Source organism: Sinocyclocheilus anshuiensis, unplaced genomic scaffold (assembly GCF_001515605.1).
Source record: "Sinocyclocheilus anshuiensis isolate Anshui unplaced genomic scaffold, SAMN03320099.WGS_v1.1 scaffold392, whole genome shotgun sequence".
NCBI classification, from domain to species: Eukaryota; Metazoa; Chordata; class Actinopteri; order Cypriniformes; family Cyprinidae; genus Sinocyclocheilus; species Sinocyclocheilus anshuiensis.
Window position 1 is genome coordinate 5,251,576 of NW_015557091.1, and position 13,215 is coordinate 5,264,790.

A 13,215-nucleotide genomic window follows, 5' to 3' on the forward strand; every position below is an offset into this window, starting at 1 on the left:
CTGTGTCTGTCCTCTCTCTCTCTCTCTCTCTCTCTCTCTCTCTCTCTCTCTCTCTCTCACGCACTACTATTTGGTCTCTTGGACTGTTTTTTCAGGGCACATGGTAGTTTCATCAGATTTTGGTTGCACGTGGGCAATACATTGAATATTTATGACATTAATAATAATAATAACAATAATAATAATATGAAATAATTTATAATTCTGTTGGTTTAAGTGAAACCTAATAAAATAATTTTCACAAAAATATTACAATTTATTCTTCATCATTGTTAGTAGTAGTCATTGACGTAGTTCTATGTTGGAAATATAAAATTAATCTTATATTAATGTTTTTTTTTTTCACCTAAAGACCGGTTGGCTAGTTTTGCTGTTTTTTTTTGTTTGATCACTCAAATTTTCATGGACCTGAAGTCATGAAAAAAGCACTTATTTTCCACCTCCATAGCACATCAGCGAGAAGTAAATATTCTAGGTCGAAGGTTAAAGGCCAGGTCATCCTAGACTCTCCCAGGAGGGCATCACATTATGAGAAGGATTTATGGAATCCTGCATTATTCCCTCTCTAGTCTCCAGTCCTGCCTTAGTCCCTCCTGGATCTTCAGTCATACATAAACATAAAGAACTGCATGCAACAATAAGCTCTAGCTTTATTAAAGCCTCTGGTCCATCTGAACTCATGTATCACTGCTGTCTGTCTCTCCAACCAGAACTCTCTCTTTCCTGTGGAGTTCATCTGCAATTTTCAGTGTTTTTCTTAATGCACTGCTTTTTAAATTGCACAGCAACTCTGTCATTCCAGGTTTGTCATCCGTCGTTCTTTGTCAGATTTAGGAGTGATTATTATCTTTCTGCTAATATTTCACAGATTTGATCTTTCATTCTGAAACATGATTATCTGTTAACACCTTGTTTAACATATGAATTGTTGCTTTATAAGGTGGCAACACACAATGCTTGTTTTGGCGTGTGAGAAAACACAGATGTTTTAATCTTCAGGCTACTGATTTCCCCATGATGCCCATCACAATTCACATCCTGACTGCTTTTTTAATGACACCCATGAGGTCACGCAGGGTTCCTTCAGTGTGTTGGTTTAGTGCTTGCTCTGTCCTTGCACATTTGGCAGATCTTAAACCTGCCAGGAGTCTTTCCGCCTGCTAGCATCTCACCATGTTATTTATCCCCCACTCTGAAGCGAAACACCTGTGCAGGTTTAAGACAGCTAGTTTACGAGACCCCCAGGTAGATCCCACGACCTGCAGGGGGTCGACGCGTTCTTCCTGACTTATTTACCACATTTCCAAGATTTTTTTTTGCGGTTCTTCTTGCGGTTCCTCATCTACTTGAGGCACGACTCACGTTTTCTTCATAAAAATCTATTTCTTTATACCTCTCTCCTCGTCTGTCTCTCCATTTCCTCCTTTCCTCCTCTCTCTCTCTCTCACATACACTGGCGTCTTTATCTGCGTCTCTTCCTCCCACATCCCAAGACGAAAGAATCGCCGCTCTCTTGTTAGTCACGCTCCCTCAGCTGTTACAGCTAGCGTGTGGCAGCGAGCGCCAGAAATAAGGTGGAATTTACATTCATCCTAGTAAAAGCAGTTGTGCCGCCTTTGATAGTCAGACAAATCTAGTTGAAATCCTCCACCTCACTCATACTTTAACAGGTTTGATGCTGTCACGGGTGAAATTTTCACCTACTGCTCGTCTCTGCACTAAAGGCAGAACGCTGCCTCCGCTCATATTCAGAAAGACACGGGGAGACCCTGTTACTTCTCGGTCCTATGCACTTATTATGTTTGTGCAGCTATATTCACAGACCAGAGTAAAAATAACTTGTTTTCTTGTTGGAAGAATTCTGTAAAGCATCATTTATCAGATGTCTTTGGATTTTCATGGAATTTTATTATAATTTTAATGTGGAAACCTTAGTTTTTAATATATTAAATGAATGTTACTGTCAGATCTGATTTCTGCCAACTTCATTGCATAATTATTTTAGCCTGCTTACTGTTAACAATGTATCCGTTTCCACAAAAATATTAAGCAGCACAAATGTTTTTAACATTGATGATAATAAGAAATTATTCTAAAGCAACAAATCAGCATATTAGAATGATTTCTGAAGGATCATGTGACTGAAGACGTAATTCAGATGTGCAACACAAGAATGAATGACATTTAAAAATATATTAAAATGGAAAATAGCTATTTTCAATTGTAATATTTCACAATATTACTGTTTTTAATGTTTTTGACCAAATAAATTGAGTCTTGGTAAGCATTTCTTTCAGAAAAAAAAAAAATCGTACCAACTCCAAACTTTTGAACGGCATTTTATCATGGTGAACGAACTAAGCTAATGTGATTCATACAGAACTCTCATAAGACTATATTAGCATTCCAGCTACTTCCAAGACAAGAATCCTCGAAATCAAGATTAAAAATGATCACTGACACCAAAGTTCAGCTCTTCTGTAATGAGAAGGGGCTCTGCCATATTGATAAATTTAGATCTTGTTGTCGTTTCTTCGCTTATCTTGTGTGTACGGTGTGAAACAGTCCAAAGAAATGTTTTAATTTATGTGTCAATTTTAATTTCATTTTATTCATGTTTTAAGTACAATTTTTGTTTTTAAAGGTACAGTTCACCCAAAAATGAAAATTGTCATTAATTGCTCACCCTCAATGTCGTTCCAAACACTAAAGACCTTTGTTCATATTCAGAACACAAATTAAGATATTTGTATGTAATCCGAGAGCTTTCTGACCCTCTATAGACACCACTGATGTCACATGGACCATTTAAGCCATGTCCTTACTACCTTTCTGGGCCTTGAATGTGGTAGTTGTGTTGCTGTCTGTGCAGAGTCAGAAAGCTCTCGGATTTCAAAAATATCTTAATTTGTGTTCCAAAGATGAACGAAGGTCTTGAGGGTGAGTAATTGATCACAGAATTTTCATTTTTGGGTGAACTATCCCTTTAAGTGTTTGTCATTAGCTGTTTCTTAACAGTTGTGATGGTGTCAGCAGATCATGTGGCAGTTGGCCACAGAGAAACAGAGTGATGGTGCTGGAAAGCAACTTGTTAAAGAAACAACCCTCCAATAGCATGTCAGCAGAATTACATCTTTTGAACCCTGTGGCAAGAGTCAGCAAAGGTTCTGCATCAATAATGCAACAATGCTCCACTTCCCTAGTTTAAACGCACCATTTGGAAATGTCTTAGGTAGCCAACATGTTGATTGAAATGGCTTTCTCTCTGTGCATGTGCTGAGAATGAGAGCATCTTGGCATCAACAAACATTGGGGTTAACACACTGATCCAAACCAACCACTGGAAGTTGTTTTCTCCATGTTTCTGCCACTTCCTCTCTGTGAGTGTGTCTGAAAGAAATATAGTGCCCCCACAGCTGTTTTGTGTCTGGTCTGTCAGAATGGGTGACTGGTCTTTGTGCAGTCATCATATATTTGAGAGGCTGATTTGCATGTGGAGTCGTGTCAGACGGAGAGTTGTGACGGCTCCACAGTGAGCTGTCAGCCCGAGGAGGAGTCTTCCAGCATGCTCTGTCTTCAGCTCTGAACTTGACCCTCTGCGGGCCGTTCATTGCGTCTCTCTCAAGAGCCACATTTCCTTTCCCATGTCTCAGTGGGAGAGAGCAGGGTTTTAACCTCAGTAATGAGATTTTTAATGAAGTTGTGGATTGTTTTAATGTATTTGTTAAGTGTGCTTAATTCTACAATGGATTTAGATGAATGATTTTAGAATGACCCTCTACATTCAGGGTAGCATTCCCCCCAATATTCACATTAGTATTATTGTTATTCAATCACTGGTTCATAGACTCTTACATTTGTAGTTATATTCTTGGTACAGGATTTTTGTGTTACTCTTTAAACAAACAGACTCTAGCTAAGACACTGTGTAAAGTTGCACAAAAAAAAACATTTTATTGTTTGATGCAAGAATGTATCCAATTAAGGTCAGCTCTGTATTTTTACAGGGCCTTAGGATTAGTCAGTCATTTAGGCAAACCACCAGTTAGTTGATTTCGAAAATATGTATTTTTACAAATGTATACTCTTGCTGAAATTGAAGTTTTTTAGTACAAGAGGATTAAACAAATACTTACAAACAACAGGCGCCAGATTCCTACGCTTCCCGTTGACTTTGCCAAAGCAGACTTGCACACAAAAAACACACACACACAAACTGAAATGCTTCTACCCGAGCTGGCCTCAACTGGGTCTTAATTCAATTATGAAAGACTTTTATAAAAGAGACTTGTGTTCAATAGCTTAATTTATGATTCTGCACAGTGCAGCAGTCTAAGCTTGTAGTATGACCCTCAGTTACTTTGTGAGGTGCCCCAAGTCTCAGTACTGGGTCCATTCTCATTAATAATGTGGCTATTTCGGTGTGTTATTAGTATTGACCGGCCTTGCTGAGAGCAGACAACCAGTTATTGGCTGGGATTTGGATCTGCCGTGTGTGTTGATGGGGCCTCGAGTTTAATCACTGTGGAAACATGAGAATTATTAAAACGGGAAGCCTTGGCACTGCAGAGGGATCTCGGATGTCTCTCAGGCTCACTAATGATTATAAGCCTGCAGATTTGTCACCAAATAATGAGAAAGGAAGAGAGAATAAAGATTTGAAGATACAGAGAAGACATAAAAAGTCAAATTATTCTATTAATTTAGATGGTGAATTAAGGAAAAGATCAACAAAATAAATCAGAAGAATCATTGTAGCAGTGAGCTCAAAATCTCAAATTCTGATCTCACATGTCTGAGAGTGTTCTTGCTGTGGCAAGGAAGGTGTTGAAGTGCTCATAACTGTTCTTTCTGTTTGGGCCTGGTTAATACATGCACACTGCCACCATGTGGTCAGTAAGGGCACCACATATACAGTGAAAGGGCATTAAAGTGCACAGTGTTGGCTGGATTGCCGCCTCTTGGCCAGAGGCAAGATGATTGCACAGTCTATCTCAGCACCCAGTGTTACCTTGGGAAGTGCCATGTGGGTCACCAGCAGTGAATTTCAGCATCGCCCACGTTTTTGTCTAATCACTGATTTCATGCCGTTTTCGAATGTGTAACCAGCTCTCGGGCACTTTGGAGGGAATCTGTTTCCTTGGCACATTTGGTAACAGGGGTGTGAATAGGTAATGTAGGGTGAAGCACAGCTGGAGCGGGTGGTGACGGGGGGGCATTGAATTTGTAACTGAGAGCTAAATCTCTCTGTTGTCAGTTTGGTCGAGATTAATCTGTTGAAAACCACCTGCTAGTTTGTTGGCAGTGCTTGGTCTTCCTCCCACTCCACAAATCCTGTGTGGTTCCGACGAAACACACTTTTCCCTGTGGCTTGTGTCTCTGTAGCATTCTCAGAGTGGCAGAATGCTCTGGTAAAGATATTTTGTTGTGAATTTTCAGGAAAGGTCCCTATAGTGTGCATGTAAGCAGCGTAAGAACTAGTATTTTTCTTGAGGTGGTTTCATCACCATCATTATCTGACTGCTCTCACTTCAATACAGCCTTTCACTAAAAGATTCTGAGCCATGCCTTTTATTTCACTTAGTTCAGCTTCATATAATGGTTGTTAAAGATGTTTGCAGATGTATGGGTATTTTTCCATCTCTTGTTAAAGGCACAATATGTAATTTTCGCCGCTAGAGGGCGCGTATTCAAAATAAACAAATAGACAAAGGCGTAGTTTGATGACGCCGTGACTGAGTGTGGAATCATGGGAGTTGTCATCTTCATCCCCACAGCCGAAGCAATCCGATGGGACTCGGGCAGAAATCATGTTCATGGATGAGCTAATGATTTATTAACGTAGTAGAATGAAGCAGGGTGAGGCTGAAAGCTGTCGAAGCGAAATGAAGCCGCTGAACGAGCGCGACACACGGCTCGAAAGCAGCGGAGCTTTTATTATGCCACAGTTGACCGCTTCCGCTCCTTACGTCCGTGCGTATGTGGGGAAAAAAAGCAGCACTGTTTTATCATACTAGATACATTTGAAAGTTCTGTTATAATGCTACTCTGTGCGGTCATCACCTGTCAAATAAAACGCACAACATATTTAAGTGTCTTTGGTGTTTCCATGTTTTCTACAAAACAAAACCGGAAATCGAGGGGTTATGACGTCATTGGCAGGCGACACAATGACACTATAGACACGGTCCATGTCACTAGTTAAAATGGCTTATTTCTCTGGATTTAAACATTCTTCGAAACATTTGGGATAATATAAGTACACAAGTCAGCAAAATATATAACACTGTTCTAGTGGTTTTTGGATATTTGAATAAAAAAATCTTGCATATTGTGCCTTTAAATAGGGAAGTGTGCATGGCCGTATGATTTTGTATTGTGTGTGGTGAAAAAGCCCACTTTTGTGAACATTTTTGAGTGAAGACAAAAGAATCATTTAATCTGAGTTTTAAAACGATTCATTGAAACTGAATCACTGAAGTGAATCAAAACTTACCATTGACCATGTATTTTGCTACTTATATTTATTAAATGTATGCATTTTATGTCTATACATAAAACATACAGTGGGTACGGAAAGTATTCAGACCCCCTTACATTTTTCAAATCATTCATTGAAACTGATTCATCTTATTGCAGTTCCATCAATCAAAGGACTATCGAAACAGACAGGATGTGAAGTGGTGGGAAAGGATTAAGACAGTGGCAAAGGCATTTATTGAGTCATGGTTTACACCTGTTGCATCCTGTCTTTGGAAACAAAGTATTAATTTTAGGATAAAGTTGTAGACATGTAGACTGTATGCCACAATACAGGTTGCATTGTGATTGTGATTTTCCTTTGTTCTACTGTGAATGTTTTGTTGATGATATGAGCCAGTTTACAGTAGCTCCAACAGCAAAGGTCATGGGTTCAATTCCCATGCAATGAAAGTCACTTGGGATAAAAGAGTCAGCCAAATGCATACATTTAAATATTATCATAATCTTGTATATCATTGGTTTTGTTTTGTGACTAATGGAGTTCTCCTATCTTGTTTCCTGCAGAAAGTTCTACTACATCACTCTACTGAGAGACCCCGTTTCCCGCTACCTTAGCGAATGGAGGCACGTCCAACGGGGGGCGACGTGGAAGACGTCCCTGCACATGTGCGACGGACGGACACCAACGCCCGAAGAGTTGCCGCCCTGCTACGAGGGCTCAGACTGGTCGGGGTGCACTTTGCAGCAGTTCATGGACTGCCCCTACAACCTCGCCAATAACCGCCAAGTACGCATGCTGGCCGACCTCAGCCTCGTTGGATGCTACAACCTCTCCACAGTTCCTGAGAAGAGGCGCTCACAGCTGCTGCTCGAATCAGCCAAGAAAAACCTACGAGACATGGCTTTCTTCGGCCTGACAGAGTTCCAGCGGAAGACGCAGTACTTGTTCGAGCGCACCTTCCACCTCAAGTTCATCCGGCCCTTCATGCAATACAACAGCACGCGGGCGGCCGGCGTGGACCTGGATAACAACACGATACAGCGCATCGAGGAGCTCAACGACCTGGACATGAAGCTGTACGACTATGCCAAAGACCTGTTTCAGCAACGCTACCAGTACAAGCACATGCTGGACCGCCGGGAGCAGAGACTACTGAGAGGACAAGCGTCTTTCCACAGCCCGTTCCGAGAGGACGGAGCCGGAGGAGAGGGTACGGCACGCCTGCCAACCGAGGACTACATGAATCACATCATCAATGGATGGTAACCGCCCACCCCTCTCCAGAGAGACCAAAAAAGAGGCACAGTTACAAGGAGAGGGGGAATATCCATTCCCAGATGGGAGAGTTCAACGTCCCATACTTTGGGCGGGAATATGGGACCAGGAATGTTCAAGAAATGAGTCTGTGAGCGTTTCGCTTAGTGCCGCATCTCATAGGCCTTTTATAAACAAAAGTTATGGCATAACATTAATATTAAATTATTATCGATTTTTGTTTGTGCCACAAAGTTTTTCCTCGACCTCCGTGCTGCAGTGTTTCTCAAAAAGAGTGACTGAAACGAACGAACAGGTTTTAATATCTGATTCACATGAATATCTGAGAATCTATGAACTCTTCAGGAAAGTGTAAAGATTATATATATATATATATATATATGTATAAATATTAGATTGCCTTTTTTTTTAAACCTGGTGTGAAGTGGATGGAACCAGTCACAAGTGGCTGAAAATTACTAACAGGTGTTGTGAGTATGATTTTATAGATATATCTTAATATATATATAAGACAAAAGAGTCCCAATTTCCATGAGTGTTTTTATCGTTTTTTTCCCTTTGAGTGTCGATTCCCAAACAGATTCCCATAAGCCCTGGAGATTGTATTGGAAAGCCATTCCTGACAGACGTATCCAACTGTAGTACTGATACCCAAAAAACGATTACGCCAACATGTTTTGTTTACTTTTTAACCATGTGCTAATTTATACAGTATGCACTGTATGTGTTTGTTTTTGCACATTTGCTGTGATCTTTTTACCCATAATGCAGTGCAGTATGCCCACATTTTGCATTGTAAATCACGTACTTTGAATGAACAAAACCCTTCTCTCCATTTACCAGTCAGGATTCACGTCAACATTTGCCCTTGTTAATTAAGTTTGCACGCATTGAAAACGTGTTAATTGAACTTGCACTGAGCATGTTGGGGCTTGACATCCCTCACAGATAGATCTCGTTTGGCTCTGCGTCTACGGAGACTCCTTAACTCGCATCTTCACACTTCCCTCCAGCTTACACTCAGAATAAACAGACTGCTATTGAAGCCATGTTTAGAGCCATTTTAAAAATGCTTATGGGAAAAGAGTGAAGAATTGATCATATGTTCCGTCTGTCTCTGTCAGAATATGGAGATCAGTGCTGATTAAAATCAAGAGATTGGTGAGGAAAGTGTGACCGTTGCTTTGTGTGTGTGTGTGTGTGTGTGTGTGTGTGTGTGTGTGTGGGTTAATGTGTACAAGTGTATATTGAATATATTTGAGGTGTCTTGAGTTTGCTTCCCAACAATGTTCATTATTGTGAGTATTTCTGTTATTCATGACACCTAGATCTTTAAAATTACCAATAAAAAGTTATTTCCCATTTTTAAGACATGGTTAATTCGAGTCATTTTTACTTTAATGTGTTATTATTTGGTGTTGTGTTAAATGTTTTTCTCTTTCCTCTATAAAGTAGTCTTCAGTGTCACATGTTCCTTCAGAAATAATTCTAATATGCTGATTTGCTGCTTAAGAAACATCTCTAAATAAATAATTCTAATAATAACAATGTTGCAGTTTTTGTGGAAACCATGCATCCTTTTTTTTCAGGATTCTTTGATGAATAGAAAGTTCAAAAGACCGTTTTGTTTTTTTGATTGAAATCTTTTGTCATTTCTGTTCAAGTTAATGCATCCTTGCAGAGTAACAATTTCTTTTTTTTTTAAATCTTACTGACACCAAGCTTTTGAATGGTAGTGTAACATACTGGTTGTGTATATATAAGTAATGTATATACAAGGTTGTATCGCATTGTAGCATACCTTGATGATGTTTTGGGATTGTGTGGCTAACACTGTGCTTTGATATTTACAGTAGCAAAATTTGAATTCCGAATGGTATAACATTATATAATTACATTCACCTGAACACTGAAATTTAGCTCTTAAAACACTTTAATCTCAGGAAACCCAACAGCTCTGTGTGAAAGTGTTGGAACAATCACAGGTTTCCTCCCTGTGTCTTACAAAACCATGTTTCTGTTGTTTGAGTTAATCAGCAGCTCTCTCCCGAGTGTTAATTATCTTTTAGAGGGTGTGTGTGTGTGTGTGCGCTCAGTGTCCCGGGAACAGGCTCGATGTTATGACACATTTCCTGTGGAGGACAATTTTGTCATTACTTTTTGCCTGACTCAACAGTTTTCAGTTACAAACAATAAGTGAATCTCAAACAAGAGTCATTTAAAATATCTATATTCATTAATTGTCATATTTCAGTACAGCAGTCTTACCAGGTCAATAAGATTTGTTGTGACTCTGATTCTGTACAATTTATATATAACAATTGTATCTTTAAAAAAAAAAGTCTTTTTTCTCAGGTGGCCAAACCTGTGGGTCTTTCTTCCCCTCCATGTGGCAGTTTGTGTTCCCCTGAGAGTGGAGCTGAAATCATCTGCTGTTCCTCTGAGACGCTCATGACACTGCTCCGCTGTAACCACAGAGATCCAGCCCAGCAGAAGCACAGGGACGGCCACTTACCTCACTCGTTGTTTTTATTGTTCTTTGTGAGACCGGTGGGATTGGCTTTTGTGTTGTGTTCGAAACTAAAGACCAACATGGACTTCAGAGGTTTACAAGGGACAATGTTGCACCACAGCCTAAAGTTGCATCACTCTCTTGCGTATGTCCAATAAAAGGGCGGTCTGTTTTGAAAGCAAAATATGAAGACAATATTGCTACTCATAAAATAATCAAGCATTTAGTATAGTAATATAAATGGTCACGTTGAAGAAGCTAGTCCACTCAGGCAGATGTTAACATGGATGTGACATCTGTTTGTCTTTAAAAATCATGAACAAATCTATGCTACATATACATGAATAAAAAAATTAAAAAAAAACATCCAGACTACTTTAAATTATTAAAGGTTTGTTACTGAATTGGGTCACCACTTAAGGGCCAACCTAAAATTATTTAATATTGACAACAACAAAAAAACTACAGTATGATACCATTAAACACAAACATCTTAATTACAACAGATCTCAGGATATTAAAATAAATAAATAGATAATTGCTGGAGCTACTTCATGTCCCAAAACCATTCTTCAACTGTCTGGACAAGCAAATGCAAATGCAAAAAAAAAAAAAACTGAAGCTACAGCACCAATTAAAGGTCATTAAGATTTTAATAATAATAATAATAATAATAATATACTTTTCAGCAAGGATGCATTAAATTGATCAAAGTGACTGTAGAGACTTTCACAATTTTAGAAAAAAACATTCTTTTTCAAATAAATGCTGTTTTTTTATTATTATTATTATTTTAGTTTATTTTATATTATTTAAAAAAAAAATTACCTTTCCATTCAACAAAGAATCTTTAAAATGATTTCCGAAGGATCATGTGACACTGACAACTGGAGTAATGGCTGCTGAATATTCAGCTTTGCCATCATAGGAATACATTTTAAAATATATTACAACAGAAAATAGTTATTGTACTTTGGCTATATTTCATATAATGTTGCAATTGCACTTGCTTAACTTTGTTCAAGCACCAGCTTTCTGTCAATAGTGATCAGTCGGATAAATCAAAAGTCATCAAGGACTAGTATTCAAGTAGAGCGCGGGGACTGATATTAAAGTGAATGTAAGGGTTTACAGGGTTCACAGTGGAAGGAATATGGCAGCAGTGTGTGTATTTGTTTTAGCCCCTTAAATCACATTTGCCTTGTTTTCCTTATCACAAGTGTGTCAGCGGCACCCCACAAAAGATTGCATTTTCTCATACACAGCTTTTGATTCAGTAAGACTACAGATCTTATCACTTCTCTCCATCCAACGCAACCAACCAAAATCTGATTTAAGCCATTAATTTAATTGAATCATATATTTAGGCTTGAGTGGTTCTGCATGTTCTGCATACGTACCTATATAATCAAATCAAGGAAATGTACTAAAGCTGTTGGTTCAGAATCACATGTGCCTGAAAAGCAGACTGCAACATGGCCTAACCATCAGACCCACCAGCGATTATTCATTTAATTTCAACCCAACACTGAAAAATAAGCTATGATCTTCATGGACACTAGAGAGCACTATAGGACAAATAACGGCACTGATTTGATGTAAATTGGGTTTGTAGTTATTTTTTTCTATTTAATATGTTTGTGTTGGTACATCATCTGTATGTATCTGTTTATGTCGGTCTGTGTATATATTTGTGTAGGAAATCGTCTAAACTCCCGTACTCGCAGAATATTTACTGAACTTACTTTTTGGCTGTTGAGAAAGAGTTCTTCAGGTCTGCAGGTGTGTAGAATGAATACTTCCCATTTGTTTCCATACTATATCTGCCATCTTGGCATTGTCCTTCGATCTGGATGTTCTTTCACCTGTAACATATAACATAAATCCAAAGCACACTTATTCAGATGCAGGGAGTATGTATGGATTTGTGTGACATGAAAATTACTTTCTGGTGTGAAATTAATTTAGCCTTAATGGCCACAAGACTCTAGAATGGACATTCGCATCAGATGAGTTCAATGCCTGCTCAAATGATGACAATTATCTGTGATGGTAAGTGCTGAATGTCCATAAGATGGAGCTGTAGGTTTAGTTTTGTCACATGCTCCTTGTCCTTTTGTTTGTGATTCATTTCCAGCAGTGGGGGTATTTAACAGGATGGCAACCAAACACAGATATACACATGAGACACAAGAAAATTATTAATAATGTACATTTATTTTTCTTTCATTTATTTATTTTATTTGTGTCTCAGACTAAGTTTTTCACTGACCTTGGTTACCAAGAACACTAACTTTTGATTTAAAAAAAAATTAAAAATTTAACTAAAAGTCAATATTTCAGACTTTTTTTTTTTTTATTTGGCACATTTAATAAAAAAAAAAAAAAAAAAAGCAACCCTGGAACATAAAAGTGTCCAAACATTTGTGTCAGATGGCATTTTCAAAGTATGCCCTTGAATGAAATACTTTTTGTCTGCTTTGAGTTTTCACGTGCTAAAACATCTGCCATTTTAAAGCAGAGGTATTTAGTGAGGTATTAAAATGTCTCATGATGATCCATCCAAACGAATCGAAAGATCGTTTACGATTAACTGATTCACTACAATGACTCGGACTTGCTACATAATAAGGATGTGAGGACCTTTAAAGGGTTAGTTCACCCAAAAAAATGAAAATTCTGTCATTAATTACTCATCCTTATGTCGTTCCGAACCCATAAGACCTTCGTTCATCTTCAGAACACAAACTAAGATATTTTTGATGAAATCTGATTGCTCTCTGACCCTCCATAGACAGCAAGGATACTACCACGCTCAAGGCACAGAAACGGTAAAATAGTCCATGTGACATCAGTGGTTCAACCGTAGTTTTGCAAAGCAGCGAGAATACTTTTGTGTGCAAAGAAAACAATAACATAATTTATTCAACAATTCTTCTCCCCG

At 38.5% G+C, this 13,215-nt stretch overlaps 1 protein-coding gene across 1 annotated transcript in view; it reads left to right on the top strand.

Annotated features, from left to right (window-relative positions):
• LOC107677314 (heparan-sulfate 6-O-sulfotransferase 1-B) overlaps positions 1 to 8,422 on the top strand; it is a 63,245-nt gene extending 54,823 nt beyond the window's left edge. The window contains exon 2 of the mRNA XM_016472190.1: positions 7,048 to 8,422. Within this exon, the coding sequence (XP_016327676.1) occupies positions 7,048 to 7,750 (703 nt within the window). The 3' untranslated portion in view covers positions 7,751 to 8,422. The remainder of the gene's footprint in view (positions 1 to 7,047) is intronic.
• Positions 8,423 to 13,215: the final 4,793 nt, after the last annotated feature.